The following is an 18,043-nucleotide window of genomic DNA, read 5'->3' as shown; positions in this document are numbered from 1 at the left end:
TTAGCAAGACAGGAAACAACATGTGTTGGAGGGGATGTGGAGGAAGGGGAACCCTCTTCCACTGTTGGTGGAAATGCAAGTTGGTGTAGGCTCTTTGGAGAACAGTGTGGAGATTCCTCAAGACATTAAAAATAGAGCTTCCCCAATGACCCTGCAATTGAACTCCTGGGTATATACCCCAAGAATACAGATGTCGTGAAAAGAAGGGCCATCTGTATCCCAATGTTTATAGCAGCAATGGCCACGGTCTCCAAACTATGGAAAGAACTAAGATGCCCTTCAACAGACGAATGGATAAGGAAAATGTGGTCCATATACACTCTGGAGTATTATGCCTCCATCAGAAAGGATGAATACCTAACTTTTGTAGCAACATGGACGGGACAGGAAGAGACTAGGCTGAGTGAAATAAGTCAAGCAGAGAGAGTCAATTATCATATGGTTTCACTTATTTGTGGAGCATAACAAATATCATGGACGTCAAGGGGTGTTAGAGCGGAGAAGGGAGTTGGGGTAAATTGGAAGGGGAGATGAATCAGGAGAGACTATGGACTCTGAAAAACAATCTGAGGGGTTTGAAGTGGCGAGGGGGTGGGAGGTTGGGGTACCAGGTGGTGGGTATTACAGAGGCACGGATTGCATGGAGAACTGGGTGTGGTGAAAAAATAATGGATACCATTTTTCTGAAAATAAATAAATTGAAAAAAATTATAAAAAGGAATTCAAAAAATAAAAATGCAAAATAAAAACATAGGTGTATGTATCAAAATTTCAGGGTAGAAGGGTATTATGGAATTTGATGTACTGTACAGTTCGCTTTGATGGTAAATTGGTTAAAAACATTACCTATGTGTAAAAAAAAAGAAAAAAAATGTTCCGGAATAGTGGGAACGTGTCAACAAAACAAGTTTTCCTATGAAGTAGTGGCTGTTCTCTTGTAGTCCTTTGTTTGTCTGTTTGTTTGTATTTTTCTTTCTTGGTTTCTTTTCTGGGGGAGGGGCCTGCCACGTGGGTTGTCAGTCAATGATGTTTCCTGAGTTAAGTCCTCCCACCCCCTCAATGGGGTGGACTCTGAGCAAACTGGTTTTTTTCAGGCTTTTGTTCTCTGGTGGTTTTTATGTTTGTTCACTTTTTATTTCTCTCACCTTGACCGCCTTTGATGGTTTTTGTAGTTTTGGAGGAAAACAAACCACACCCTGATCTCCCTCTCAGAAAGAAGCCTCAGTCTGGGTGCAGAGCCGAATTAAGTTCCCCCTTGGCTGCTGGTAGAGCAGGTTCCAAGTTGCAGACCCTGGGGGCACAGGATCTTTTGCTTGTACCCAAAACCAAGGCAGTGGCGGCTGTCTGGGTGCTCCCCACCGCCAGAGAGGTTCCAAGCAGTAATCACACACTGAGATTTTGCCGCTGGCCAGGGCTGGGAGTGCCTGGTCTGCTGGGTCTAAGAGTGCCTGGCTTGCGTGCACCTCTTTCAGGGGCGGCTATGGGTCGCGCGTGCATCTCAGGCACTGAGAACGGGGTGCAGGTCCGAGAGCACCAGGCTGGGCTTTTGTGCACCTCTGTCAGGGGAGAGTTTGGGGCGCATGGCTTAGGCTTTGAAACAATGTCGCAGGTCAAAGAGCACCAGCCCAGCCTTTGTAACTCTCTCAAGGGAGCATGAGAGGCGTGCACGTGTATCTCAGGCTTTGTAGAAGGACTCGCATGTTCTGCCGACCGGCGTGGCTCCCATGCCCTCACAGGAGCTAGAACCTACGCATTCTCGGGAGCGCTGGCAGCTTAGGGACCAAGACCTGGTTTTTCTGCCGCACTCTCTCTGCCTCAGCGCAGGGGAGGCTGTCCTGGGACTGGGGATTTAAGCCACTGTCCCTAGCCTCCCTGATTCCCACAATTTTCCCCCCGCAATCATTTGCTCTTTTGGAGTGCTTTCAACCAGTCTCGAAGTTAATTCTGGTCCCCAGATGCAGGGCACTCTTGCTCATTGAGGTATTACTTTCCAACCATTCACCTCTGCTGGCTCCCTCCCCCTTTTGTTTATCTTCTGATATCAGTCTGCCTTCCCACTCCGCTTTACCTGGCGTCTTCTGCCCCTGTAGAGATACATACATGTATAATTCTGATCTCATGCTGATTTCATGGGTGAATGGAGTTCTTTGGTAGGTAATCAGATCACTTTGGGGTACCAGCTGAAAAGGCGCCTCCTCCTACTCCCCCGCCATCTTGTCCCACTGCAGCAAATATTAATGGGGGTCCTATAAAAGGAGAAAAAAAAAAGAATATGACTGAACAGAAATATATGGAGACAATCTATAGAAAAAAAGACTTCAAAGGTAACATGATGTAAATAAAAATGTATCTCTCAATAATCACTCTCAATATAAATGGTTTAAATGAGCCCATAAAATGAAACAGGGTTGCAGATTGGATAAAATGACAGGACCCATTCATATTTTGTCTACAAGAGACACATTTTGAACCTAAGGATACATCCAGACTGAAAGTGAAGGGATGGAGAAGCATCTTTCATGGCATTGGGACTCAACAGTCAGCTGGGGTACCAATTCTAATATCAAATAAATTAGACTTTGAACTAAAGACCATAGTCAGAGATACAGAAGGACACTACATTATTCTTAAAGGGTTTATCCACCAACAGTATCTAACATTATTTATGCCCCCAATATGGGAGCAGCCAGCTACATAAAACAACTGTTAATCAAGACAAAAAGTCATATTGATATGAATACATTAATAGTAGGGGATCTTAACACACCACCCTCAGAAATAGATCATCCAAGCAGAAAATCAATAAAGAAGCAAGAGCATTGAATGACACATTGGACCAGATGGACCTCATAGATATATACAGAAAATTCCATCCTCAAACAACAGAATACTCATTCTTCTCAAGTGCGCATGGAACCTTCTCCAGAATAGACCACATACTAGGTCACAAATAAGGGCTCAACAGATACCAGAAGATTAAAATTATTCCCTGCATATTTTCAGATCACAATGCTTTGAGACAGGAGCTCAACCACAAGAAAAAGTTCATAAGGAATTCAAACACCTGAAGCTAAAAACCACCTTGCTTAACAATGCTTGGATCGATCGAAGAAGAACTTACACAATTTATGGAAACCAATGAGAATGAGGATATTTCGGTCCAGAACCAATGGGATACAAAAAAGTTGGTCCTAAAGGGGAAATATACAGCCATCCGAGGCTCCCTCAAAAATATTGAAAACTCCAGAATACACCAGCTCTCTTTAAGTCTTAAAGAACTGGAGAATCAACAACAAATTAAGCCAACTCCACATGCAAAAAGGGAAATAATCAAGATTAGAGCAGAGATCAATGAGATCGAAACTAGGGATATAGTAGAAAACCTCAATGAAACTAGAAGCTGCTTTTCTGAAAGTATCAATAAGATTGATAAACCATTGGCCAAATAAATCCAAAAGAAAAGAAAGAAGGTCCAAATTAATAAAATTATGAATGAAAAGGGAGAGATCACAACTAACACCAAGGAAATAGAAACACTCATCAGAAATTATTATCAGCAGTTATATGCCAATATATTAAGCAACATAGATATAATGGATGCATTCCAGGAAAACTAAAATCTTCCAAAACTGAATCAGTGAGAAATTGATAACTTGAATAGACCAATATCTAGTAACGAGATTAAAGCAGTGATCAAAAACTTCCCAAAACAAGACCCTTAGTTGGGTTAGGAACACAACCCTGCACACAGGTCTCAGCACCCTCAGAATGGTCACTGTGCCCTGCTTTGGTCACTGTCAAGCCGGAGACCTGGAATCACAGATGGGGTTTATGCCTAGGCCCCCTGGTCATGGGTCCACAGCATCCCTTGTCCCTGCAGTCCCCTCAGGCCTTGGGTAGTCCAGACAGTGAAGGCATGCTCCCTGGAGGGCAGGGCTCATCTTGGAGCGAGGGCTTGGGGAGGGTACTCCCAGTGAGTGACGGCTTTGGGTGGTTCTCTGCCCAGCCCCTAGGAAGCCACCTCTGCACGTGCCTGAGGCCCCCATGGTGAAGTCCAGGACAGAGTGCTCTGTGACCCTTGGCTGGTCCCCACCACCCCACGGGGACCACCCTGTCCCCATCAATGGTTATCTGGTGGAGAAGAAGCGGCTTGGCGCCCACAACACAAAATTGGAGACATCATGTTGCCTGATTTCAAGCTTTACTGCTCTGATCACCAAGACAGCATGGTACTGGCATAAAAACAGACACATAGACCAGTGGAACAGAGTAGAGAGCCCAGATATGGACCCTCAACTCTGTGGTCAAATAATCTTTGACAAAGCAGGAAAAAATATACAGTGGAAAAAGGACAATATCTTCAATAAATAGTGCTGGTAAAAATTGGACAGCTGTGTATAGAAGAATAATACTCGACCATTCCTTTACACTATACACAAAGATAATCTCGAAATGGATAAAAGACCTCAACGTGAGACAGGAATCCATCAGAATCCTAGAGGAGAACATAGGCATTAACCTATTTGACATTGGCCACAGCAACTTCTTTCAAGATATGTCTCCAAAGGCAAAGGAAACAAAAGTAAAAATGAATTTTTGTTACTTCATCAAGATCAAAACCTTCTGCACAGCAAAGGAAACAGTCAACAAGACAAACAGGCCGCCTAACTCACAAAATGGGAGAATATATTTACAAATGACAATACAGACAAAAGCCTGATATCCAGCATCTATAAAGAACTTCTCAATCTCAACACATGCAAAACAGATAATTATTTCAATAAATGGACAGTACGCATGAACAAACACTTCTCCAAAAGAGACATACAAATGGCTAATAGATACGTGAAAAAAAAATGCTCATCACCAGCCATCAGGGAGTTTCAAATCAAAACCACATTGAGATACCACCTTACACTAGTTAAGATGGCTAAAATTAACTAGACAGTATACTATGTGTATTGAAGAGGATGTGGAGAAAGAGGAACCCTCTTACACTGTTGGTGGGAATGCAAGTTGGTGCAGCCACTTTGGAACATAGTGTGGAGATTCCTTAAGAAATTAAAAGTAGAGATTCCCTATGACCCTGCACTTGCACCACTGGGTATTTACCCCAGCGATACTGATGTAATGAAAAGAAAGGTCATCTGTACCCCAGTGTTCATAGCGGCAATGGCCACAGTCGCCAAACTGTGGAAAGAGCAAAGATGCCCTTCAGCGGATGAATGGATAAGGAAGATTTGGTTGATATATACTATGGAGTATTATGCCTCCATCAGAAAGGATGAATACCCAGCTTTTGTATCAGCATGGATGGGACTGGAAGAGATTATGGTGAGTGAAACAAGTCAAACAGAGGGAGTCAATTATCATAGGGTTTCACTTATTTGAGGAGCATAAGAAATAACACAGAGGACATGGAGAGATGGAGAGAAGGGAGTTGGGGGAAATTGGAGGGGGAGGCAAAGCATGAGAGATTGTGGATTCTGTCAAACAATCTGAGGGTTTGGGAGGGTTGGGGGGTTTGGAGGTTGGGTGAGCCTGAGGGTGGGTATTATGGAGGGCATGTATTGCGTGGAGCACTGGGTGTGGTACATAAACAATAAATTCGGGAACACTAAAAATAAATTTAAAAAGAAATAAAAATAAGAAAAAAACTATTGATGTACCTACTATTACTTAGCTAATTGAATTTAAATAAATAAATACATATTTTATTTATATATATAAGACATTTTGGTTATTCTACAACAAAATATATTCATGTCAGAGAGCTGTTAAACTAGAAGAAGGCAATTTAAAATAATGACTATGAGAATGGAAATAAATGAAGGAATCATGATTTAATTAGGATTGATCACAGTTATTCTGTATGATCATGTACTTAATTAATTCCCTTAAAAGATTAAGTCATAGTATGTAATCATGCCCCTCTAATAATAGTGGGTCACAAACACATAGTGTAAACCCCAAACATGCCTTCCCAATCCATTTGGAAATCTATTCACCGTGAATTTCACAGGCTTAAAATGTTCACTTTCATGAGTTACATATGAAGTTAAAACATATGAAGTTAATACATATGAAGTTAAAACACATACATAACATACACTTAACACATACATATGGAGTTAAAACAGTCAAACATAAATAACATGCTTTATGAACACATATTATTCAACAGAAACTTCTAGTAGGACTATCTTCCCTCACTGAGTATTTCTCCTTTCTTTCCTAATATCATCTTCTAAACACAATTTTATCTGTGGATTTCCTTAGGAGTACCAGAGTGTTATGACACCACCAACTGAGTGGTAACATCACATGATAGTATGCAGTATCTGCTCTTTTCAGATAGCTTAGAGATAATTTTTATTCTTCAGTGAAGTGACATTTTGACTCAGTTTCAAGGATTCCCTCAGCCATTCTTCTAGGAATTCTGAAGGGGCCATGTTTAATATTATTGATACAGTTGAAATTTGACATAAATATTTTAGGTTTTCCAGAACTCAGCTCTGTATCTCTGTAATACACTGTCAATTAATGACTTCTGAGATATTTAAGGTATAAATTGTTAGATCGTTAGTGCTCCTTCTGAATGTTTCTTTTCACTAGAAAACTGGTTTTATGTTATTTCAGTCATTTTTAATAATTGTATTTATTTATTTAACAGAGAGATAGAGAGAGGGAGAGCAAGCAGCAGGATCAGCAGGCTACTGGGACACTGAAATCATGCCCTGAGCCAATGGCAGACAATTATCCACATGAGCCTCCCAGGCACCACTATTTTAGTCATTTTTAGAAAAAAGAAACATGTGTAATAAGTTCTTTTTTTTTATTTTAATTTTTTATTTTTTATAAACATATATTTTTATCCCCAGGGGTACAGGTCTGTGAATCAACAGGTTTACACACTTCACAGTGTAATAAGTTCTTAATGTTCATTTTTTTCTTTTATCTTTTCAGTTTTCCAAGACTCATTGTTTATGCACCACACCCAGTGCTCCATGCAATATGTGCCCTTCTAAATACACACCACTGGGCTCACCCAATCTCCCACCCTCCTCCCTTTCAAACTCTCAGTTTGTTTCTCAGAGTCCACAGTCTCTCTATTATATAGTGTATTTTCAATTTTTTGAAGAATATCAACATTTTGGAAACATCTATAATACCTCCTGCTTTAAATTTTGTTAAGTTATAAACATTTTTAATTATTCATTGTTTTATATCACAAATCTGTCTTTTTATTTATTTTTATTTTCTCTTTACTCTGTGTCTTCAAAATTTTTAAGTTGTGAACTATTCAAAACATAAAGTTTATTTTTTTTACTATCTTAAAAATAACATTTTTAAAAAGATTTTATTTATTTATTTGACAGACAGAGATCACAAGCAGGCAGAGAGGCAGGCAGAGAGAGGAAGGGAAGCAAGCTCCCTGCCAAGCATTGAGCCCCAACATGGGGCTCAATCCCAGGACCCTGAGATTGAAAGCAGAGGCTTTAACCCACTGAGCCACCCAGGTGCCCCAAAATATCATTGGTTTTTGCTAGCCACCTTAACCCATTATATTATATACATTATAAAGAGATCAGGAAACTTTAAGACTGGGAAATTATCTTGCAAGAAGGTCTAGAAAATTAGGTCAGTAATTACATCCGTGGCTTTCAACCCTTGGTAAACATGACAATCACTAATCAGTCTCCTGGTCAGATCCTTGAGCCCAATTTAACAGATTCTAATTCTGCTAATCTAAGATGAGAACAAAAGAGCTATATTTTGTGAAGTCAGCAAATTATTCTAACACCAGTGATCAGAAATCCACTCTTTGGAAGCACTGACATAGAGTGAAGACTATTTTTTACAGGAGTAAGAGAAATTAATAGTCCTGTTAGATATATGGAGCAAAGCAACACTGTAAATTTATCTGATCCCTGATGATTTATCATCATGCCCATTAATTAATTTTATCAGGGAATTATCCTGAGGTATCTTGTCATTTTTTTTTAATTTTTTCATTTTACGGATACAGACACTGATCCTTTTTCATGGTATCAACATGAAACTTGGAAATACTAAAGTACACATTACCATCAAGCATGAATCATAAAGAGAATTGATGTACACAGTTCCTTGTCCTTCATCAACACATCATGTAGGACAATCAGAAAGAAATTTTAAGATGGAGAAAGGAAAGGATAAACATTTTTTCCCTGAAGATAAACTCAGTAAAGTGAGTTGACTTTTTCAGGATCTTGAAGGGATGATGATGATGATAATGATGATTATTCAACTGACAAAATGTTCCTTTGCTGGTGTATTACTATTTTGCCTATGGGTGACAGTGAGATTTCTGCTATTTACCTGAAGGACCGACATCTCCCTATTAACTTTTTCAGTGCACTTAGAACTTCCTTGTTCCTAAGACTGTAGGCAAGCGGGTTTAGGAGTGGAGTGAGGACAGTTCCAAACAGAAAGAGACCCTGATTCAACCTTGGAGTCTTGGCAGAACCGGGTCTCATGTAGATGCACATGCCTGGACCAAAATAGAGACCCACAACACAGAGATGAGAGGAGCAGGTGGCCAGAGCTTTGTTCCTGCCTTCTGGGGAGTTCATTCGGAGTACTGCAAGGAAGATGAGAACATAGGAAGACAAGATGAGAGACAATGGCAGCAGCAGAACAATGATGCTTGTTATGACCACTGCCTTCTCATAGGCTGAGATATCCTCACAGACGATCCTAAGCACTGCCATGACTTCACAGAAGAAGTGGGGAATCTCTCTGGGGCTGCAGATGTTAAAATGCAAGGTAAAAGCAGTGTGGCCCAGGGAAGTAAGTGCCCCTCCTGCCCAAGACATGGCAATCATCTGTAAGCAAACCTTAGGGTTGATGATGACTGGGTATGGAAGAGGATCACATATAGCCACATAACGATCAAAGCACATGAGAGTTATAAGGATGCATTCTGCAATGGCCACCGTCAGGGAGAAGAATATTTGAGTCCCACAAGCCAGGAATGATATGCTCCGCCATCCAGAGAAGAAGTTGGATGCCATTTTGGGGACAATGCTGGAGGTCAAAGTCAAATCCATTAAGGAGAGCTGACTGAGAAGGAAGTACATGGGGGTGTGGAGATGGGAATACAGCCAAATGAGGATGATCAGAAGAGTGTTGCCAGTGAAGGCAGCCATGTATATCAGGAGAATGATTGAGACCATGGCTGTGATGTGTTTAAATTCAGGAAAGAAACCCAAGAGAATGAAATCTGTGGTTTCTGTCTCATTCTCACTCTTCATGACTCTCTGTAGTGATAACAGACAGATAAGAGGTTTATTAGAAATATCATAGAAATTGAAGCAGTTTCTAATTAAAGTTTAAGAACAATGAAAAATAGAAAAATACTCATCCATGATCACTTGAATCAGCTTTTACTATTTTTTCTATATTCCTTATCCATGATTTAATGTACTTTTAGAAACGGGTGTGTGTATGTGTATTTTAAGATTTTATTTATTTATTTCACAGAGAGATCACAAGTAGGCAGAGAGGCATGCAGAAGGAGGGTGTAAGCAGGCTCCCCACTGAGCAGAGAGCCCGATGTGTGGCTCAATCCCAGGACCCTGAGCCAAAGGCAAAGGTTTAACCCATTGAGCCACCCAGGTGCCCCGAGAGTATACATATTAATATGAATTCCATTAATTTTATGTACTAGAGGTGTTTTCATATGTTAAAATCAACAGGACAGTTGTAGTTTTTGTTGTTTTTTACAATTTTAAAAACTATTTTTTACTATTTTTTTTTTACTATTTTAAAATATGACAGAGTTGGTAAGTCACAATTTCAAATTGCACATTATCCAATTTTTTCACTATTTTGGAAAATCATGTTATTCCATTCTCATCCTTTTAGTGATTTTGTTAGTAATATTTTTGAAGAAAAACTTACAGTTATTTCCAAGTCAGGTATTAGAGACCTTATTTGGCTATGAAAAAATGCTAATTTAATTTATAGAAAATGTATTTTTATAATTTCAAAACACTCTTCTTAATTCTTTTGGCTCTGAACATTATAATTTAAGGGTAAAATTGAATATTATGACTTTACTTTGTTGTCATACACATTTATTATAATTTCAGCTTTTAATCTAATTAACCTTGTTTTCTATCCAGGGAAAACACTTACTGTATTTACATGGTCTATAGTAAATTCAGATTATCAATGAAAGAGTGAGTTTCCTTTCTATATGATCTTGTAGGGTTCTTGCTGTTAGAGTTCTTACTATTCTTAACTATTAGCTACAGCTATTGTGCCATTCATGGATACAGGGAAAGTCTTTAGGGTTCTTTTCCCTCAAATTTACTATATATTTTTTTTTCCTTTTTAGACTATCCTATTTATATTTAATCTTCTTCTCTTATATTTATAAAATTCTTAGAAATGCTTAGAAAGCTAGATAGCCATCTATCATTACATATCCATACTTTATTATAGCATTTTATGTTGATCATCTTCAAATCAAGATATTATATACTAATGTGATCACATAATAGTATGTCCAGAGACAAAAGGCTTGAGTAAAGGACCTCTTGTCATTGGGTGTCTAATTGACTTGATGAGTTAGGCTGCTTTTAGATGTGGAGGTAGTTTAAGATATAATAATAATAAGAAGAAGGAGGAGGAGGAGGAGGAGGAGGAGGATGGAAAAATTAGCCAGATTGCATCTTACTCTCTCCTGTCTTAATGTGAGTCTTGGTGTAGTCCGTGGGTTGTGTATGTCTGAAGTAGAGTCATCAGAAGGTGAAAAACAGATTTCAGAATGTGAAGATCCTTGAAAATTTTCTAACTTTGCATAAAAGCAAAGCAGGGTCCTGTTATTTAAGTTCTATGTTACATAATGTCCAGTTTCCAGATCAAGTGCTGTTTTCTGAGGCTTTGGGGTATACCTACTTGGATAGGTCCTATTATAAACTTTTTTTTAAAGATTTTATTTATTTATTTGACAGATAAAGATCACAAGTAGGCAGAGAGGCAGGCAGAGAGAGAGGGGGAAGCAGGCTCCCTGCTTAACAGAGAGCGATGTGGGGCTCGATCCCAGCATCCTGGGATCATGACCTGAACCGAAGGCAGAGGCTTAACCCACTGAGTCACCCAGGCACCCTCTATTATAAACTTTTATTCCAAATTCTATTCATCACAGCCCAGATTGAAACCTAGATTTCATCATTTGTGTGACTATATGTTTTCATATATGTCTTGATCCTTAAACCATAAGATTTATGATGGAAGGGAGTGTCTTTGCTAAGCTCAACATTTTCTCTTTAGATCTAGCATCTGTTTGACTTCCGTGTTTGCTCTTACAGATATTGTTGACCCCCCCACCTTTTCTCCATGGCCCTCCATATTTCTTTTCCTCTATTCTTCTATATTGCAGATTTTTCTCACTTATTGTACAAAGAAATGGTGATGTACATTTTTATGAAATTTAATTTTGCGAATTCTGTCACCATATGTAGTGAGTTCTTCCAAAATATATTTTATGCAATTAAAAAAAAAAAGATCTAGCATGTTGCTTTCAGTGAAAATATGAGTAAAATACATTATTAGCTTAGGGCTGGAATCCAGCCTTTGAACACTGGATTTTGTGCCTGGACCAAACTAAATTCTTTTAACAATCATTTTTTTCTATCAAAAGTTTATTTTGACTTATGATCACTTATGGGCTTCAAAGCATTTCCCAGCATTTTATTTTGTTGGAATAAAGAGAATACTGTTAATTATGTCTACTTGATAAATGATATACAGGAAGAACTAGGTCACAGTCAAATAACACTGTCCTACTCCTGGGTAAATTATATATTTACCAAGATTGAACCTTACAAGTACTACTGACTAATAAATATATAGTTAGCATAAACAGAATTTCACAATCTGGGAAAACTGGGTTTCTTCCTTTATCAAGATGCTTACCTTGTAATTTCTTTTCTGTCAATGAAATCTCTTAGAAAGTATAAAATACTAATTTCTGCTGCCAATTAGAGCTGAAAATACTGTTAACGAAGACATAAACAATTTCAGTAAGAATAAAACAAAACAGATGAAGGAGTAGGTCTTGATAGGCTGTTTTTCCTCAGCCTGTCCAGTTGTGAGCAGGGCTGAGATCTTCCTAATTCCCCAATGTCATGGGGTTTAGTATGGAATGCCTGGTCATACCAGATTGCAGCTTCATTGGAGGCCCATCAAATATAATCAGGGTTTTTCAAAACTATCTACTAGTGCATGCTCTGATGTTTTTTGTTTGGTTTGGTTTGGTTTTTTTTTTGTTTTGTTTTTTTTTTTGGTCAGCATCACTATCATTTTCCCAGAGGTCCAATTTAGAATTTTCTTTGCCTTTTAGTCATTAATCTCATTCAACCACTAAGCAAGTTATTCTAAGATCTCTATTTGCCCATCCTTTGTAGTCCCAGGATTCACAATCTATGCCAATATCCCATGTCAACAATTATCCCCTTTACTTTATCTTTTTAGCTAAAATTTCCCTTTTCTTCAAGGACAGATGTAAGTTTAACCTCCCCAATAAAATACTCTTTTATGTCTGCAGTGTATATCAACATATTTTTCCTAGGTAATTTTGACATATCTTTTTTGGCTTATTATCTACATTGTCCTGTTACTGATTTTTTCACACTTTCTAACAGCCAACAAGAAGATTTTAAGCTATGAAAATCCTGGGGTTTTGCCATAGTGTTCCTTTTGTTTCTTATTCCTGGTAGATTAACTTATTCTTCATAGGCACTGACTTAACTCTATCAATTAAATTAAATTTCACTAAAACCAACAAACACTATATTATATGCTGGGAATTCAAAATGGAAAAAAAAATAAATTCACTAAAGCTTTTTAAATTAAAGGAACTGATTTATGAAGAAAAGGATTATGGTATGGAAGATAGGTACTGTAATAAAAGTAGGTAGATATTACTACAGCAACCAACAGACAAAGGGATTTTTTTTTCTAGATGAAAGATTGGTGAGAGGCCAAATAGTATCATGGGACTAGTAACATCTGAGTTGGGTCTTAAAAGACAAGTAGGAATAAATAAAAATAAAGAATGATGGAAATTGTAGCATAAATAGCTGTATATAATGCCAAGGCAAATGGACTGACATGGCTTTTATGGGGAAAATAGTCATCCATATTTCTCCTGGATACAAAAGCTTCTGTATGAGGAATGCTGTTGGAACTAGAGGAATGTCCAGATGTACAAGAAGTATAGGGGCAGGGAATATGACATAGGCAGTAAACGACTCCCAGGGAAGAGGCTGATGAAATTAACACAGACAGTGTGAAACAAACTACTGGTATTAGAATGAGAAACGTGTTTAACTGGCCACATTATTGAAGCCAGACTCAGCAAGGGCCTTGAAGAATTAAAAGAAAAGTGAAGATATTTTGCATTTGGAGACAATTTATTTATTTTCCACACCATCATTCTCTCTTTCTTCACTCTACAATCTCTTTTGCTGTTGCTAATAATGGCCACATTTGAGCTCTGATCATGTACTTTTGGTCATCTGATCCTACAAGCCTCCATTTTATTAAGTTTTCCCCTTATGTATGCACCCAGATTTATCCCTAATTCAAAAGAATATCAAACTGTTTCATCAGACTAGGTATTTTTTAAATTAATTTATTTATTTTTAGAAAAACAGTATTCATTATTTTTTCACCATACCCAGTGCTCCATGCAATCCGTGCCCTCTATAATACCCACCACCTGGTACCCCGACCTCCCACCCCCCGCCACTTCAAACCCCTCAGATTGTTTTTCAGAGTCCATAGTCTCTCGTGATTCAGACTAGGTATTTTTTAAATGTTAGTAATATTTTAAAATAAATGTAGTTTTTGAAGAGTTCAAGATTTATGGAGCAGTTGACAAATATACAAAGTTTCCATAAATCCTTCATTCAGTTTTCTTTATTGCTAACATCATACATTATTATTAAATGAGCATTGGTTCTGTCATAAAACTAAGAAACAAATATCTGTACATTAAATAAATTCTGTATTTTATTCAGATTTCACTCATTTTGCCTAATGTCCTTCTCTTCTTTCAGATTGCTTTTTGAAGGATCACATTGACCAGCACAACTCATTAGACCCCTCTGGGCTGTGAAAGACATTCAGGCTTTGTTTTTAATGACCTTGACAATTTTGAGGAGCGCTAATAGTTATATTGTAGACTATCCCCCGAACTGTTTTTGTCTGATTTTTTTTCTCCTCATTAGACTAAGGTTATAGTTTTGGGGGAAGAAGTTTGCAGAGGTAAAGTGCCCTTATTATCAAGTCTTGTAGGGGTACATAATAACTACATGACTTATCTCTGTTGATGTAAATCCTCACCACTTGGCTAAGGTACTGTTTGCCAGATTTCTCTAGGGTAAAGTTACCCCCCTTTTTTTATATGCCCTGCTTTTTGGAAGCAAGACAATGAGTACAGCTCACACTCAAGGTAGGAGGAAGGTTAATCTTAACCTTCTTGATGTGTGGAGTATCTACATAAATTATTTGAAATTATCCTAAACAGGAATTTGTTTTGTTTTGTTTTTCCCTCTATCACCCTCTCCCTTTCTCCTTTTTGTTTGTTTTTTTTTTCTTTCCTTCTTACATTTTCACTAATTTATGTCAATATCAGCCACATTTTTTTAAAAAAATCAAATTTTGACTCTACCTTTCCTGAAAACACCACAAGTAATGTGTAGCTCTCAACTACTTTTTCAACTTTAAATTTTTTTAATTTTTTTTAAAGATTTTATTTATTTATTCGACAGAAAGAGAGATCACAAGTAGGCAGAGAGAGAGAGGAGGAAGCAGGCTCCCTGGTGAGCAGAGAGCCCAATGTGGGACTCGATCCCAGGACCCTGAGATCATGACCTGAGCCAAAGGCTGTGGCTTAACCCACTGAGCCACCCAGGTGCCCCTCAACTTTAAATTTTAACATGTAGATTTACATGCAGTTATAAGAAATAACATATAATGATCCCTCCTATGCTTCACATAATTTCTCCCAATTACAGTCAGGAATTGGTGTGAACTGCTGATCTTATTCAAATTTCACCCATTTTTTAATATTCAATTTTCTCACATGTGTGAATCTGTGTCACCACTAATACCAGCAATATGCAGAATGATTCCATCACAGTGATCCCTTGTAATATTTATTTATAGTAAGAATGATCTCATTTCTTATAACCTTCCTTAGCCCCTGGCCCACAAATGTGCTCTCCCATTTCTGTACTTTTGTTATTTTGATAATCTTATACACCTTGTTGACCCTCTGATATTTATCTTGCTTATTTCAGTATAATTTCTGAACATAAATGAGATATATGCAATTTGTGCAATATATTACTCATTTACTTTTATTGCTAAGTAATATTTCATGCTGGGGTTGTATTACACTTTTTTTAAAACTATTCACCTGTTGAAGGGTATTTAGTTTATCTCTAGTTTTGGCCATTCTGACTAAATTCACTGTAAGTATATATAGGTTTTGCTTTGGGGGTTTTGATTGTTTGTTTTGCTGGTGTGTGTGTGTGTGTGTGTGTGTGTGTGTGTGTGTGTACATAAGTACTTACCCTCTAGGATATGTGCTCAGGAGTACAAGTATGAGAAGATATATCCAGAATAGTAAAATTGTGAGATAATATTTCCAGAATCGCTATTATCATCTTACATTCCCTAAACCAATGTATGAGATACCTGAATTCTCTGCAAGCTACCCAGCTTTTGTTGTAACTATTGTTTCTATTAGTCCTTCTGATAGGTGTACAGTGAAACCTTGTGATTTTAATTTTAATTTCTGTAACAGCTAATGATGTTAAACATGTTTTTCTGTGTTTATTTGTCATATATGTATCTTTTTTTTTTTATTCTGTTAGTCACCATACAGTCCATCATTTGTTTTTGATGGAGTGCTCCAAGATTCATGACTTACATATAACACCCAGGGCTCCATGCAATGGGTTCTTTTTCATTAAAATGCCTGTTCATGTTTTTTGTTTATTTTCTAATTACATTATTATTATTGAATTAAATGTCTATTATATGCTTTCCTATAGTCCATGGTCAGATAGGTAGTTTACACATATTGCCTCCCAGTCTGTAACTGTCTTTTAACCCTCTCAATAAGGTCTCTTTTATTATAGTAAGAATATATAACATAAGATCTACACTCCCAACAAATTTCTTTTTTTTATAAGATTTTATTTATTTATCTGACAAAGATCACAATTAGGCAGAGAGGCAGGCAGAGAAAGAGGAAGAGAAGCAGGCTCCCTGCTGAGCAGAGAGGCAGATGTTGGCTGGATCCCAGGACCCTTAGATCATGAACTGAGCAAAAAGCAGAGGCTTTAACCCACTGAGCCACCCAGGCACCCTCAAAAAATTTCTAACTGCAAAATACAGTATTGTTAACTTTAGACACACGGTTGCATAACAGATACCTAATTCATCTTGTGTAACTGAAACTTCATATCTATTGAAGAGCATCTGTATTCCCTGTAGTTGTCAGTCACTGACAACCATAATTCTGTTACTTGTTTCCAGGAGTTTGACAATTTTAGATACTGAATATAATTCGAATTTAAAAGTATTTGTTCTTCTGTTAGTGGCTTATTTCATATAGTGTATGTCCTCCAGTTTCATGCACATTGTCGTAACAAAGAATTTCCTGAGTATTTAAAACTGATTAATATTCTAATGTATATATATGCCATATTCTATTTTTCTATTCATTGGCTGAGGGACATTGAGGATCTTTCCACTTCTTAGATGCCTTGAATAATGCCACTTCCCATGATTATGAGAGTTCATATCTTTCTACAAGACTCTATGTCATGTTTTTTGGGTAAATACTCAGAAGTGGGATGGGTAATCATATGGGAGTTCTTTTTATTTAATTGTTTTGAGGAACTTCCATAATGTTTTATGTGAAAACTACAACATTTTACATTAAACCTAACAGTGAACAAGGGTTTCATCAATTCCTCATGAAGATATTATTTTCTGTTGCTATTTTGGATACTGGCCACCTTAATGGGGATGAGGTGATATCTTGTGGGTTTGATTTGCATTTCCCTGGTGATGAGAGATGTTGAGCATCTCTTTATATAAGTGATACTATGTCTTCTTGGAGAAATGTTTGTTCCATCCCATGGCTATTTCTAATTGGGTTATTTGTGGGGGATTTTATGTGGAATGTAAGAGTGTTTTATATATTTGGATACTAATGTCTCATTAGGTATATCATTTGAACATGTTTTCTCCCAGTCTGTAGCTTGCCCTATATCTGTTGATTTTTTTTTCTTTTTGGTGCAGAAGCTGTTACTTGATGTTATCTTATTTGTCTATTATTATTTATGTAATTATTTATACATTTATTTACATATTTATTTGTGTATTTATTATGTATTTTGCTTAGTCATACACAAAAAATAATTTCCAAGAAAAGTGTTATGAAGATTTTCCTTATGTTTTCTTCTAGGGATTTCATAAATTTGGGTCATAAAATAAAAATTTTAATACATTTAGAGTTGGTTTTTGTGGATGATGTCAGATAAGGATCTAATTTCACTCTTTTCTGGTTTTTCAATATCATTTATTGAAAATACTTTATTTCTACATTTTGTGCTCTAGGCTTCTAGTCAAAGATCAGATGACTATGTGTGTTTGTGTATATTTAAGAGCTCTATTCTGTTTCATTGATCTATATGTCTGTTTTTTTTCTTGATTGTTTATTCATTTTGGGTTGTTTTATTTATTTACTTTTTTGCCAGCACCATACTGTAATTTTAATTTACTCTAGTTTTGTAATGTATTGCAAAATCAGAAAATTTAAGTTTAGTTTTATTCTTCTTATTAAGATTGCTTTGTTTATTCAGTGTCTCTTGTGACTTCATACAAATTTTGGCATTTTTTCTACTTTTTTTTTTGTTTTGTTTTGTTTTGTTTTGTTTTTAATTTATTTTTTATTTATTTTCAGCAT

General features: G+C 37.0%; 1 protein-coding gene across 1 annotated transcript; it reads right to left on the bottom strand.

Annotated features, from left to right (window-relative positions):
* Nucleotides 1–8,357: 8,357 nt before the first annotated feature.
* LOC132027687 (olfactory receptor 2M5-like) lies at nt 8,358–9,296 on the bottom strand. The gene has a single exon (XM_059416444.1). The coding sequence runs from the start codon at nt 9,294–9,296 to the stop codon at nt 8,358–8,360; it is 939 nt and encodes a 312-aa protein (XP_059272427.1).
* Nucleotides 9,297–18,043: the final 8,747 nt, after the last annotated feature.

Source organism: Mustela nigripes, chromosome 12 (genome assembly GCF_022355385.1).
Source record: "Mustela nigripes isolate SB6536 chromosome 12, MUSNIG.SB6536, whole genome shotgun sequence".
Classification (NCBI taxonomy): Eukaryota; Metazoa; Chordata; class Mammalia; order Carnivora; family Mustelidae; genus Mustela; species Mustela nigripes.
Note: the sequence above shows the minus strand (reverse complement) of the source record. Positions and strands in the feature narration are given on the sequence as shown.

Bases quoted from the DNA above. Each gene is read 5' to 3' on its own strand.
- LOC132027687 (XM_059416444.1), bottom strand. From the start codon at position 9,296: ATGAAGAGTGAGAATGAGACAGAAACCACAGATTTCATTCTCTTGGGT.